Here is a 15746-nt window from a genome sequence, read left to right as displayed (position 1 = left end):
TAAAATGGTCTTTTAATTCATTATCAAAAAGATCTCAACTTTCCAAGGTTGGAGTCAGCTATTTCTGTAGTCAAGAAAAGTGCAATTTATTTCAGAAAAAATTCATATGCTCCTAGCCTAAATTTGGTTGCAAAAATTTAAATGTTTACTGTTCACATTTTTCATGATTCTTATTGATGCTGTTGGTTTGATTTTTTTAATTAAAAAGGTATAAAAGTATAGGAGAGGCAAATTGGTATTGAATTTAAGTGCTTTAAAGTTAATAAACACGCCTTTAGGTTAAATTGTGTTTTTCTTAAGTCTGTTTAAGATTTAGAAAAAAGTTATTTTTTTTAAAAAAAAATCAATCTTGCTGAATTTCAAAGTCAATTTCAAAGTTTCCTTTCGGCTCTAGTGGTTCCCTCTCATGACAGATTAAATGCCTGTTTTGACAGCATGGACAGTTTTCTGTATCTTGTTTTGCATCCCATTGTGATTCCATTATGTTTTCAAATGAAATTACTGCTCGTCAAGGACTCCATGGTTGGTTTCTTCTTTGGCCCCTGCTTAAAAATGCTTCATTTTGCAACCATAGCCTTTGGAGCGGGCCTCTACATACTTCACGGAGCAAGGAATTCCATTTCCCAACACTTTGCTGAATGATGAAGAAAAGAAAAATCTAAAGGAGTGCTACGTGTTTGAAGATACACACAACTCAGATGCTCCCACAGTGATTTATTTCCCACTAGTGAATGACACCTTCCAAAGATATCTTGCACCCGGTGAGTTAATGGCAGCCAATATATAACAGAAATAACATTTATATCAAGTACTTCATCCAAAACAGATTTTACACAATCTCACATTTTCTTTGAGAAAGGCCTACTGGTTTTAATGAAGTTGAAATGTGTTTTGGTTTGTGAACTTACAGCTCAATCTTAATCATATTCAAAAGCAAGTCTGATAGAGTCCAATGATTTCCTAGCTAGCATGCTTTATCTTACAATCTGATACTTCATTTAAATTGTTGCACAATGATTAGGGTGGATTTTTCTCAATTAAGATCTTAGACCATATTTTTATAGTGAGGTGAAGTTAGGTAGGCTTGGAATATTTATTTTTGTAGGGCAACTCCATGAGTACTGAAATCATAATCTGGGACTGGGGAGGAATATTATACACCAGAAGTGTAAATTTTGGACATTTGTTTTCCAATCAGAACTAATAATAATAATAAATATGTTAGTCCCTTTCTCTTGCTCAAGATAACTCAAAGCAATTTACAACCCAAAAAAGCTTTCCACATCCCCACATTTTATTAAAATTATATGAAAATTGCTATATTATTGCTGTATTCCACCTTTCTGCCTTAGCTGTATTTCATCAATAAAATCAATCACACTATTAAACATAACAAACTATTTGAACATTTTCTGATCATACAGAAGAACTATTTTCCTGTTTGGAATTGTTCTATGGCAGGGGTCAGCAACCTTTTTCAGCCGTGGGCCGGTCCACCGTCCCTCAGACCATGTGGTGGGCCGGACTATATTTTTTAAAAAATAATGAACAAATTCTGATGCCCCACAAATAACCCAGAGGTGCATTTTAAATAAAAGCACACATTCTACTCATGTAAAAACGCCAGGCAGGCCCCACAAATAAACCAGAGATGCATTTTAAATAAAAGGACACATTCTACTCATGTAAAAACACGCTGATTCCTGGACTGTCTGCAGGCCAGATTGAGAAGGCAATTGGGCTGGATCTGGCCCCCGGGCCTTAGTTTGCCTACCCCTGTTCTATGGAATCTAAAGTGCAAATTGCTTATGCTCCTGACTCAGGATTACACAGTAATCTTCTGAATGCTTCCTTTTGAAACATTCATTAATTTACTGATTTGACACTCTTGTGATTTTCCCTTCCTCTTGAAGCTCAGAATGGCTTGGATTTGAGTTGGATTTGAGTTGAGAAAGGCTCAGAATGAGTTGGATTTGGCCTAAGTCCACCCACAAAGCTTCACATTTAAAAATCTGAGCCTGAGTGCCCCACATCCAAGCCAACAGTCTAGTATTTGAACCACACTCCCACTGGGTCAGTAAGGACCCCCCCCAAAAGAAATTTAGATAGAGACAGGGTTGCTGCCCTTCCTGGCATGCCTTCTGATTCCACTGGCTAAGCTTTGGAGATGATCTGTCTAAGGACTTGACTCCCTTTTCTTTTTTTCTTCTGTAGGTGTGGAACGTAGCACTGCTGAAATGTCACTGGGCAATGTTGATATCTCTAGTGCCTTTTCTCCATATTCCACAAGACAGGTTTCGCTGCAAGACGAGGATTTCAACAAGCTGCTGAATCTAACTAACTACAATGTCCAGAATAATGCAAGCACAATCCTTCATGTTTTGCACAAAGTAGTAGACCAGAAAAAACAGGCCTGGTCATCTCAGGCTGCCTCATGAATACACCTTTCTTGTAGGGATGGGGGGGAGAAATTCAGTTCAGTTACCATTGAAAGGTGCCAGTTTGCACTTTCCAAAAGTATATGCAAACCAAAACACAGCAAGGCTTCAAAATTCGCACTTCTCTGAATTTTGCAATGCAGTTCTGCAGTCAAGTAATGTGTACAAAATTCATATGCTAGGATAAATTATGCATTAAGTGCATATAATAGTGAAGCAATACATACAAAAGTGTATTACATATGGGGAAAGTGCTTTGCAAAAAGTGTATGTTAGGCAAAAATGTACAAAATTGTGTCTTAGAAGAAATTTGCACTAAAATGCTGTTGAATTTTCATGAGTGCTTTAAAAAAAAATGCAAACTGATGTGGAAGGTGGATAAATCAACTTAAGACTGAAACAATGAGAAACTGAAATTGAGAGATTTGCCCATCCCAACTTCCTTGCCAGCTTAAGAAGAAAACTTGTAAGTGGGGAAGAGATCTAATAGCTGATCAAAATGGTAGTTGGTTTTAAAGGAACTCAGATAATTCAAAACTGACTTTCTTGGGGTTTTTTCAACATGGGAGACCTCACCTAGCCAAGGTTTACTATTATTGCAATGGTTCTAGTATGTAATTGGCAGGGTGGGAGGTGGAGTTCCATCTGTGCACTTGAGCCCACAAAAGTTTGGATCATGGCATACAGACCATTGCAATTCCTTCCATATTTTCAGATCCCTTATTATTCAAATGTTTCCCTGTAGGCATAAATATTGATTCTTTACTATTCTTTTTAAAGGTAGTTTTCTCACAGTATTTTCTCTAACTCATTTGAAAAGGGTGGTTAATCTTTCATCTAGATACTGTTAAGCCCATAACACACTTATATAAATGCCAGTTTGAAATCATGGTTGAACAATTGAGTTACACCCTAGAGGGTTGTTTATCTCGCAGGCTGCAACCTATATGCTCTTATCTGGGAGTAAGTCCCATTGAATTCAGTGGAGCTTCTTGCTGACTCTGAGGAAACATGCAGGATTGCACTGTCAGATCTGTTCTCTTACCTAATACTAATTCATTGTTGCAGGCACAAAGTTACAGCTACCGTATTTAATCTTTTTGTGTGTGTGTGTGTTAATAGGCTACATGTATTTTGTTTTAAGAACTGGTTTCCTGTATGATGATAGATGTATATAGTCAGTTGAAAAGTTTATGGTTAGGTAACTGCTTTCATGTGAAGAAATGCTAAAATCAAAAGCATGAACAAACAACAATAAAATTTCGCCACCTAGTCACTTCATTATTTTTTCTGTTCATGAGTTTTGCTTTTCCTGCTTGGATGCATGGCCTGGTTTGAACTCTTTAATTATGAAGGGTGTAGCAAAAAGTGCCTGGCTTTTTTTAGCTTTGGAGCCACACACACATAATTAATATATTGTGTACTTTTTCATTTATAATCTGTCTGTCACCTCAAGAGGCACTCAACTTCACTAAAAAATGCTTAAGTGTTTATTTTATGAGATCAGCTATTCACTGCAAGGTCGCAGTGTGGGTTACAGTAAAAAATATACCCAACTACAAAATATTTACAACCATGAAACGAGAAAAGTGTAAAAAAACCACAACAATTTAAAAAACAGTTCCTTGCATAAAACAATGTAAAACAATTTCAAATATAAAAACATACTACAACCATTTAAAAAGTCTATATACAAAAAGAGTTTAAAATAGTTAAAATACAGAAGCTGACTCAGATTGCTACTAAAAAAGTTTGTTGGAAGAGGGATGACTTTAAGAAGCACCAAAAGGCTTATAGTCGTGGTTCCTAATATTAAACAGGGGATAATTCCAAACAGCAGGTGCCACCACACCAAAGTCCCAGTTCCTATATACTGCAGAATGCAGTGGTACCTCGGAAGTCGAATGGAATCTGTTCTGGAAGTCTGTTCGTCTTCTAAAACGTTCAGAAACCAAGGCGCGGTTTCCGATTGGCTGAAGGAAACTTATGCAGTTAATCAGAAGCTGTGTAAGCCACATCAATCGTTTGGATTTCAAAGAACGTTTGCAAACCGAACGTTCGGTGTTTGGGAGCCGAAACGTTAGACTTGCAAGGCGTTTGGGACCTAAGGTATGACTGTATTAGGCCAATGGACCATCTAGTCCAGCATCCTGTTCTCAGTGACCAACCAGATGCCTGTGAGAAATCTGCAAGCAGGACATGGGCACAATGGTACTGTGTCATTCTGTGGTTCCCAGCACTGAGTAAGGCTTTCTGTGGTTTCCAAGGGTATGAAACACATGTATGGTGGTATTTCCACTGCAAATGTACCTCATCCCACAAACTGAAATATCTATTTTGTGGCAAATGGCTCCTCCATATAGCCTGTTTATTGAGCATTCAATCTGATTTATGAAGCGGACACGGAGCAATGGATCCAAACTACAAGAAAGAAGATTCCACCTAAACATTAGGAAGAACTTCCTGACAGTAAGAGCTGTTCGACAGTGGAATTTGCTGCCAAGGAGTGTGGTGGAGTCTCCTTCTTTGGAGGTCTTTAAGCAGAGGCTTGACAACCATATGTCAGGAGTGCTCTGATGGTGTTTCCTGCTTAGCAGGGGGTTGGACTCGATGGCCCTTGTGGTCTCTTCCAACTCTATGATTCTATGATTCTATTGCACAAAGCTTTCATAGGGGTTAGACTACGCCTCTCCTTTATTGGGTATTTGCTCTGATTTGTTTGCAGGACAAGTTATATAACAATGAGCATCCTGATTTGCTTGCAGGGTGTTTATATGCCATCCCTTTAATCATTCTTTCATTTCACATTTGCGTGTCGAGACCCCGAGGCCACCTCTGCGTTGATGAATAGGACACAAGGACACGGATATTAAGTTAATGGTTATTGGGCAAATTTAGGCCACAACTTTATCGGTTACAGAATGTGAGTGGTATTGGCTTAGGCATTGGAATTCACCTGGCTATATCTGACTCCTGCCCGTCACACAGGGAGTCCTGTAGGGGTCAACCACTGGAAGGGGGAGTCCCGCCGATGTAAAGCAACTCGAGTACCTCCTGGGTTCCCGACAGGGTTGTGGCAAGGCCCTAGCCCTGCCCCAGACTTCGGACAAGATCACCCCCCCCCGGATTCCTTTAACGGAATACACTTAAGCTTGGAGGGGCAGGTGATGGCCACACCTCCCCTCCTCCATCATAAGACCAATGCCTAACCACCAAACCTTACAAAGTTGTGACAATTGGTACGAGGTTGGCGAAAACCAAATGGCCCAAGCCAATTTGCCAAGAGGAAAAATTCCTACCAGACCCCTCAACGGCGACCAACCGAGGTCCATAGCAAGGCGAATGTCAAAACCTGAAATTAGGGAGAGCGGGCGGAAGATCGAGGAAGTGAGCCAGAAGGAAGTTCCCTGGCTCACACCTTGGTTTAAATGGGTCCTGGTCATGCCCTCCAGCCAGCGGATTGGCTGGCTGGAACTATGGCATGCCAGGGACCTCCGGGTGATGCAGGACTCTGCCCCCGCCCCCGGAGGGGAGTGGGTGGCCATGTGGTCCACCGCAACTCCTCCCCACTGGGAAGTGGAGCGGATTTTTCAATGTATTACCCCATCAATTTCCTAACCACTCAAATTCTTTTGTAAAAAGAAAAGAAAAGGATTTTAAAACTTTTTTTCAGATTAATGCAGAATGGATTAACAGGTGAACACATGTGAAAGTGACAGACTGTAATAATAATAATAATAATAATAATAATAATAATAATAATAATAATAATAATAATATATTTATTATTATTATTTGTACCCTTCCCATCAGGACGGCTTCCAGCAAATATAAAAGCATAATAAAACATCACACATTAAGAACTTATAGGGCTGCCTTCAGATTTCTTCTAAAAGTTGTATAGTTACTTATCTCCTTGACATCTGACTGGAGGGTGATCCACAGGACTGGTGCACTTTCAGTAAGACCCTCTGCCTAGTTCCCTGTAACTTCTTGCAGTGAGGGAACCACCAGAAGGCCCTCAGAGCTGGACCTCAGTGTCTGGGCTGAACAATGGGGGTTAAGATGCTCCTTCAGGTATACAGGGCCACGGCCATTTAGGGCTTTAAAGGTCAGCGCCAACACTTTGAATTGTGTTCAGAAATGTACAGCTATTTGCTCACAACAAAACTATGCCACCCAGTAAATGGGACGAGGATATCATGTCACTTGTCTACTAGTGGAAGGACAGGAAAAGCAAGAGAATAACACCAAGCAAACATCTTTTTATTGATGGATTTATTGCAGTAATTAAAAACATAGAACCCATGGCATTTTGCAGCTCCATCAGAACAGTAGGTAGAACTAATTCTGGCTGAATATAAATACAAAAGTAATATGCTTAAAACTGAAGGGGGTTTCATTACTACTAGGGAATACATCTTCTTTTGTGTTATTGTTCCCTGGACACATAGACCATTGTTGTACGTGGCATAACAAGAAGGGCACATGATTTGTGTATCCTCACCGAGCAGGGTACGAAATCAGTCCTGCCCGCAGTAATTTGCTGCTCTAAAGGCAGCTCTTTGCTGCTGCTGCTGCTGCTGCTGCTACAGGAAAGCAATGGCACACAGCACAATATGAGGAAGGGTCAGAACAAGACCCTGGAAAGGGGGAGGTGGAGTTTGCCTTTGCTGCTGTTGTGATGCAGCAACTACAGTTTAAACATGATCAAATTGTAATACTTTAAAATCTAGCAGCTTACTACCCTTATCCTTTACAAACATAGCTTCAAAAAAGAGAAAATAATAGACTGCTTGACCCCATGTTACATGCAAACAGGGCAGGCAACACATTAAGCAGCTACCCTATCATGTTGAGATTGGCCCTTGTCCCCCCCCCCTCTCTCTCTCTCTCACACACACACACAACACGCATTTACTTTTAGGATATTAAATTGCAGATCCTCCAAGTGTCCCTGTTTTCCAGGGGCAATCCTGGATTTACAGAAGCTGTCCCTGTTTCTGATTTGAGGATACTCAACTCCTCAATGGGAGCCATCTACACAATGCTAAGGATACTGGAAGGCAGAAAAAAGAAAGAGAGAGCCAGGTCTGCTCTCTCAAGTCTTTCACCCTTTTGTTAAGCAAACAAGATGGCCAGTTTCCAGTCCTTTTCACGCTAGCATGGGCAAGGTGAGAAATAGGCAGGAACTGTGGGGGAAAGACAGGAATTGCTCATTGATCCTGGAATGTCCCTATTTCCCCCACCAGTGCTGCCGCTGCTTAGATCAGGGGAAAGGATGAGCCGGTAGCACCCTGTTGTCTTTCCATGGAGGCTGCTGCCAGCTTCTTCCCTTGGGCAGCTCATAGCAGCTGCTGGAGAGTGGGTGAGGAGGAGGAGAAGCTGCCATCACCAAGGCCCAGCCCCACATGACGCACTGGCTCTGAGGGGTGGGGAGAGGGCAGGGCCACTCTGGACGGGAAGAAAGGAGGAGTGGGGTTGAGTGCAAGGAGTCTTTTTTTAAAAAAACCCACAACAACTTTGTGTGTCTGCATCTGATCTTAAAAAGGTAAAGGGACCCCTGACCATTAGGTCCAGTCATGGCCAACTCTGGGGTTGTGGCGCTCATCTCACTTTATTTGGCCGAGGGAGCCGGCATACAGCTTCCAGGTCATGTGGCCAGCTGACCAGAGCAGCGCACAGAAACGCTGTTTACCTTCCCATCGCAGTGGTACCTATTTATCTACTTGCACTTTGATGTGCTTTCGAACTGCTAGGTTGGCAGGAGCAGGGATCGAGCAACGGGAGCTCACCCCATTGTGCGTATTCAAATCGCCAACCTTCTGATCAGCAAGTCTTAGGCTCAGTGGTTTAACCCACAGCGCCACCCACGTCTCTAACCTTGTGTGTCTGCATCTAATCTTACCACTTTCCAAAAAAATATTATTGGTGTATGCTATGCTTTTGGTAAATCTACAAGAGAAGAGACGATAGAGAAGAAAAGAGAAGAGAAGAGAAGAGAAGAGAAGAGAAGAGAAGAGAAGAGAAGGGTTTTCTCAGGACATGGAGGGTGTATGCACTGAGTCCTATTGGTGTAATGGTGGTCGCACTCACCCTTCTGATATGAAATGCTCTGCAGGGGTGGGGTGACAACCAAAAAATGGGGGGTGGGTTGAATGGAGTCAGATTTTTTTGGGGGGGGAGTAAGAAATGTCCCTAGTTTCATCTGAGGAATGTTGGAGGGCATGAAAGCCTTTCTACTCACCTTGAAGTTGAGGCTTAGAATAACATACCCTCCAACATTTCTACAATGAAAATAGGGACGTCCCATCCATAATGATAATTATACTATTTATACCCCACACATCTTATTGGGTTGCCCCAACATTTTGGGCAGCTTCCAACGTAACAAAACACTAAACATTTAAACAAATATCCCTAGACAGGATTGCCTTCAGACAGCTCAGAGGCTGGATAACTCCATACCCTCCAACATTTCTCCAATGAAAACAGGGACATCTGATGGAAAAGCAGGACATTCTGGGATCAAATCAGAAACCAGGATGGCTTCTCTAAATCAGGGATGTCCCTGGAAAATAGGGACACTTGGAGGGTCTGGAATAAGGGGTAGACACTTAGGCCATATCCTCTTTTTCCACAGACAGGGCTGGGTTGCCCAACTACCTGCAGGTTTGGCTTGATGTCAGTTGATTTCCATACCTATAAGAGTTTTCCGTCTGCAGGTATTTCCTTGTTTATCTGGTTTAAATTTGACAAAGTGCCCCTAGCTTAATCCAACTAAACATGTCTGGATCATTTGTCAGATACCAGGGTGCAAACAGTTTTATTATGGCATAAGTTATTTTGCACTGGATTCCACTTTACCAGATCATTATTTATAATTCATGAAAGCTTATTCAATAATGTGTTTCTTAGCCTTAAAAATGCAACTGGACTATTGTTTTGTTTCTGCTGTAAGCCATGGCTAGCTGGTTTTTCGCAATAGCTAGTTAGCACCTGCTTCCCCAGTGCAGAATCTTTGCTCATATTTAATAATACTATTCTACGACAGTAATTCAGCCTGAAATAGAAACTCTTCATTGCCAGTCAGCCACATGGAATCACTGCTATGCTTTGAACAAGTGGGATAAAACAGGAGCAACTGGCTCTCCACCCAAGATAGTTATCACTGTAATATTAAGAGCAGTTGCAGGTCTGGCTTTATCAAAATCAGTAGCCAATGTTACACCCCAGGCAAGGAAAATATGAATAGATTTTATTTTTGAAGGGAACTCCCTTCAGCTGATACCTGTTGAGGATCCTAGGTGAGATACCAACATAGTACTGGTTGCTCCCAGTACCAGTCACCACACAAAATCTGATAAAGTGTCAGATAGTTTACTATTGCAGAAGATAAGACTCAGTAATACAGTTCTGGACACAGCTTGTAGGCTTTTTCAGATACATATATATATTGATACATACAAGTACAAAGAATATCTGTTGCTCTAAATGAGTTCAGCAATTCAAGACATAACACTGGACAATTAATACTGATTGGCTAACTGACTAAGAGACAGATAGACTAACCACAGATTGACACACTGAGCTGGCATGCATTAATCACAAGCTAGTAACTGGCTTTATTAACATTGCACCTGTGTTTAGCTCATCCATGACCCCAGTTACACTCTCATGATGGAAATTAACCCCTTCTCATGCTTAATTACTCCAACAATGTTTCCTCAATTTTGGAAGAAATTTTTGTTTGTGCCTTTCTGAATTAGGGCAAAATCAACCAAGGTGGGCTAAAAACCTGTTCTGCAGATCTTTGCTATAGCTTTTCAGCCCAGACTTTCATAATGGGACAAAATAAAAATTTAAATAAAACAAATCTGGAAAGAAACATTTAAGTAACCTGCTTTTGTTCACTCTAAAAAAAGACTTGCCTTTCTTCACAATTCAGAACTTGTTGGTGAAATGGAAAGCAAGAGTATGGGGATTAGACAATTGGTTTCCTCCATATTTAATCTGACCCCCATCATCGGACCCTGCTGCATCCTAGGTTATTCTTTTACAGTGGTTCCTTGGGTTAAGAACTTAATTCGTTCCGGAGGTCCATTCTTAACCTGAAACTGTTCTTAACCTGAAGCACCACTTTAGCTAATGGGGCCGCCTGCTACCACCACGCCGCTGCTGTGTGATTTCTGTTCTCATCCTGAAGCAAAGTTCTTAACCTGAGGTAATATTTTTGGGTTAGCGGAGTCTTTAACCTGAAGCGTATGTAACCTGAAGCGTATGTAACCCGAATGTGACCCAAGGTACCACTGTATTATGCTCATTAGCATTCTTTGCAGAAAGCTAGGACACAGGTTGAACCACTACCATGCATGAATTCTGCTAAAAATGTGCAAATCTCCCCATACTCAGCACTGCAAGACTGCTACATTTAAAATCCACCCAAGTGAAGTATGCAGCACTCTAAATTTGTTAATCACCCCCACGCCGTTTTGTGCAATACTATCTAATCACAATTTGGCAACTTCACCTAGTGTCAGGAATCAGCCAGCTTCCAGTTGCTGCCAACTGAAGGAAGCAGCCAGGAAGATTGGAAGATTTATTGCTTTATTGCCTGGCGTCCAGCCACGCTCCTCTGCAAATCTCTGCTAATGGCATCTGCAGCTTCTGTTTTTCCAGCGTAGCTTTGGAGCTTCAGGAGAAAGCAAAATAAGCAGATAGCACAGCGTCTGTGCGAGGAAAGGGCAATAAATCAGTCCAGGCGTTGCTTCTATTCTAGAAGCACTTTATTGGAAACAAAACAGTGTATTTACAATCCATAACAGCCACCAGTGTCTAGCTGCATCTTCTCTGACTCCTTTCTCTCTCAGTGCAGCGACTGATCTGAAATCGAAAGCACTCTGTTGACGTAATGTCCTGGCTTACTTCCCTTGTAAGCCCTTTCCCCCCCTCAAGCACGAGACACAGAAGGTAACCCTTCACTACACCCAACACCACCATGCCGTTTTGTGCAATACTATCTAATCACAATTTGGCAACTTCACCTAGTGTCAGGAATCAGCCAGCTTCCAGTTGCTGCCAACTGAAGGAAGCAGCCAGGAACAGAGAAGGTTAACTGCCATGCAGGATGAGCATCGGTTAGTGCCAACTCTCCCGCCCCTTGGAATGCTGGCTGATAAGGGAATGGTGGAGAGCAAGCCAGATCTCAGTCAAAGCTTGCCAGAAGTACAAACAGGTGGGAAAGAGCTAAGAGACATCCTCTCTGAGAATGGAGAAGAGGAGGGAGCTGACCCACTCAGTCTGAGGTCTTGACGAATGGGAGGGCTGCAAGATAGGAAGCAAAACAAAAGATGTATGGAGCGAAAGTTCAGTTGCTTCTGGTCTCACCGGAAGCAGTCTTCAGAAGGGTCATCTTGATTGATGATGGTGGAGACTGTGTAAAGCCGTCCAGAGCTATCTGTTTGTTTTGACAATAAATCGTCCTTTTTAATTAACTACGCTCACTGTGCTATCAAACCGGGAACTCGAGTCCTAGTAATCATGGGATTTGGGGAGAGAGTTTATACTGTACATGCTTAATTCAATGGTTTATACTGTACATGCTTAATTCAATGGATTTAAATGCCTGAGTAAACCAGCAATCTAAAACACAATATTAAAAACAGTTTAAAACAAATTACAATCACAATTGAAGTGGTTCCTAAATAAATACTGATAGCTATGAGGATCAAGCGTCAAAGTCTAGGCTAAAGAGGTGTGTCTTCAATACATGATAAAAGCTGCAAAATGAAGGTACCTGACACAACTCTGTAAGGAGAGAATGCCATAATTTAGGGGCTGCTGCAGAGAAGGCCCTCTCTTGGGCCTCCACCACCTGAACTGATGAGGGCAGTGAAACCACCAAGAAGGTCCCTCCACTGAACTTAAGACCCAAGAGAATCTGTAGCGAAGAGGCAGTTTTTAAAGATGTTTGGGCCATACATAGAAATACAATTATGGCAAAAGCTTTACCTATTGACACTGGTTTACTTTTGGACCCTGTATTTGAGCATGGCAACCTGTTAGATTTTAAATGCTGTAACTACAAGGGTGGGCCCTTTTTCTTGTTCATTTTTCAGCGGTGGAAAAAAATTTCAGTACACCTAAAGAGGTGTACCCAGAACCTACGTGACAAACTTTTATCAGCAAGTCAAAACAATATTTTGAACACAGACATTTTAAGATAGATACAGTCGTAGCTTGGAAGTCGAATGGAATCCATTCTGGAAGTCCATTTGACTTCCAAAATGTGTGGAAACCAAAGTGCGGCTTCTGATTAGCTGCAGGAAGTTCGGCTTCTGATTAGCTGCAGGGACTTCCGGGTTGGCACCATAGCCGAATGGCGGATTCCCTCCGAGCTCCAGAGGGAATCTGCTCGACAGTGGTCGGGTCCTGCCGCGCCGGCGACGTGGGGACCCTCAAAAACCACGGGCGCGGAAGGCCGTGGACCTGGTGACTCGGCGGGCACCGTTTGCGCCCCCGACCCGCGAAGGAGCCTTTTTAAAGGCTACGGAGTGGGGGACGGGGAGCGGCGCGGGGCTGAGTCTTCTGCTTCCCCTGCCAAGCGAAGCCGCATGCCATTCGACGGAGAGCGCTGACTTCTTCTTCTGAAAATTTGGACTAAAATCTAAAAACAACAACCTGTGAGTAATTTGGAAATTGGACTAAAAATTTTGTTGGATTCGGTACGAGCGGGGGAGGTGCAAAAAGGAAATCCGTCTCCCCCCCATTGTATACAATTTAAAGCAAGGATTTGACAACTAAGGTCGAGAGAAGAGCCTTTTCTTTATTGGATAAAAGTTATTAATTGCACGGATTGATAGCATAAGTAATTGTGCTGGAGGATAAGAGCTAATTTTTTGAGTTAAAGTGCCACCCATCCCGGGACCGGGAGTGATCCGCGAGAGGAGCCTGCTGAGGAGACATAGAAGATTTTGACAGCTGTCAAATTAGCTGTCAAAGTCGGAAAAAATAGACAACTTTGTTTCTGATGTTCTTGCCGGTTACATTAGATACATTATAGTTATAAGTTGTTGAAAATAAAGAAGAACTGAAACAAATTAACTTGACTTTTGGGTTGGAAGTGAAAGGAATATTGAACAACCAGAATCCCTCTAGAAGGGGTTCAGGGACATTACAAGAGTGGAAATAGGTCGGAAAATACTAGCTGACCTGGACGAGGCTGCTTTTCTCTTGGGAAAGTTGTGTAAGTTGCAAGAGCAAGGTCATGTTTTGTCTACAAGTGCCATAACTTCGAAGCCAACAGCAAATGAATCTACTGAGTTGGAAAAGAACTTGATGTACAAAACCCAGGCAGCTGAACAAGAAAAGAAACTTGAGAAAATGGAGGAAGTGGAAGAAGGGCTATACGCTGAACAGGAGGAGCAGGAAGGAGGGGCTGCAATGCTGCAGAAGGCAAAGGAGAGCCGGAGCCCTGTCAAGATGGATATAAAAGAAAATAAGGACTGGATGAGGGAAATTTGGTTTGAATTTAAAAATGAGGAATGGAAAGATATCCTTTTGTGGGGATCTGAAGATCTATGGACTATAAATTTGATCAAGGTGGAAGTTGGAGCTTTTGGGTTATTTGGACTTAAAAGAAGATACAAGATTTGAGCTCCAGCTTTAACCATGGAGGTCTGGCTGGAAGGAACATGGACATTATAGGGATAGTGCCCCTCCGAGACTTGGTGTTAAATATAAAGGACTTCCAAAGAAACCGGCAGAGAGAGACTGAGAGAGATTTAAGGGCCTCAGACGTGAGGCTGCCAGGCTGATAGTAGATGGAGTAATGGACAATGGCCCGGGGATCGAAACCGGGGAAGGGAGGGTGGGGGTTTGGAAATCCGAAGGGTGTCTGATTCTTTCTACTCTTTTTTTATTTTTGTGTTGTCATTAGTATAAAAATGGGGAATTCGTGGAAGGGAAACTGGGTCGACCTTAGAAAAAGTGTATAAGCATAAATGATTGATGTATATAAGTTAAAAGTTGATATATAAATTGAATTAAATATAATAACAAATTAAGGTTAAAAATTTAGGGATAAGAACTTGTTGAACAAATATTTGGACATGGAATACAAGAAGGGGAGGCGAGGGGAAGTTCCGGAAAAAAGTTATTGAAAATATGGACTGTAAAAGTTGATTTTTTGTCTTTTTATTATTTTTTGCTTTTTGTATTATTTGAAACTCTAATAAACATTACTTTTTTTAAAAAAAGGAAGTTCCTGCAGCCAATCGGAAACCGCGGAAGCCCCATCAGATGTTTGGCTTCCAAAAATAGTTCACAAACCAGAACAGTCACTTACACGTTTGCGGCATTCAGGAGCCAAAACATTCAAGAACTAAGTTGTTAGAAAACCAAGGTATGACTGTAATGCCTTGGCATATGTTGTGGCTATACCTGTTTCACTATGGTGTTGATACTGCTGTTTTATTTCAGTCTTCCTCAGCATAGCACTTTCTAGAAGTTTAAAATCAAAACTCCTATCATGCCCCACCATCGGCTATTATAGCTGAAACGAATGGGATATATTGTTCAAAATCTTTGGAGGGCACCAAGTTGGGAAAATCTGATGGGGAAATTGATGATTATTTACATTCCATACTGCTTAAAATATTTAAAATATATCTAAGCGGCTTACAGAAACCTGATGCAACAATACAACTAAAACAATACCATGCAAAGCTACAGTTACATATAAAAATGTTACATTAATACAAAGCTACTAATATATATAAATCAATATCAGTTCATTTTGCTTCTGACGCACTCTCCCAGTTCTCACCCAAGGTCCCAAATCTCAGCTCACCCACAAAAGTATCCTAAGAGTTCCTAGAAGCAGTGGACATCACCCTAATCTCTCACTCTAGATTTGATTTTTATAGGCAGGCCCCTGTTAGATGCTACTTTCTCAGGCTGTCCACAGCTGTGCCCCTTTCAGCTGCACTATCCACACCCAGTTTCTGGTACAGATGGTCCCCCTTCTACTCACAGTTCTTTCTTTTACACAACTCAAATTATTATTATTATTTTGCTGAATCATAGAATCTTAGAGTTGGAAGGGACCCCAAGGGTCATCTAATCGAACCCCCTGCAATGCAGGAATCTAAGCTAAAGCATCCATGGCCGATGGCCATCCAACCTCTGTTTAAAAAACCTCCAAGGAAAAAGAGTCCACCACCTCTCATGGGAATCAGTTCCATTGCTGAACAGCTCTTACTGTCAGAAAGTTTTTTCCGAATGTTTAGTCAGACTCTCCTTTCCTGC

General features: G+C 41.7%; 1 protein-coding gene and 1 long non-coding RNA gene across 2 annotated transcripts in view; one reads left to right on the top strand and one right to left on the bottom strand.

The window, feature by feature from the left end:
• LOC309357626 (cytosolic phospholipase A2 epsilon-like) overlaps positions 1-3211 on the top strand; it is a 40602-nt gene extending 37391 nt beyond the window's left edge. The window contains exons 19-20 of the mRNA XM_081889954.1: positions 575-761; positions 2215-3211. Of these exons, the coding sequence (XP_081746080.1) occupies positions 575-761; positions 2215-2438 (411 nt within the window). The 3' untranslated portion in view covers positions 2439-3211. The remainder of the gene's footprint in view (positions 1-574; positions 762-2214) is intronic.
• Positions 1-15746, bottom strand: part of LOC309358136 — a 322055-nt gene that overhangs the window by 74293 nt on the left and 232016 nt on the right. The window lies entirely within an intron of this gene.

Source organism: Podarcis melisellensis (assembly GCF_964234715.1).
Source record: "Podarcis melisellensis genome assembly, chromosome: 1".
Taxonomy (NCBI): Eukaryota; Metazoa; Chordata; class Lepidosauria; order Squamata; family Lacertidae; genus Podarcis; species Podarcis melisellensis.
This window is presented reverse-complemented; position numbering and strand designations above follow the sequence as displayed.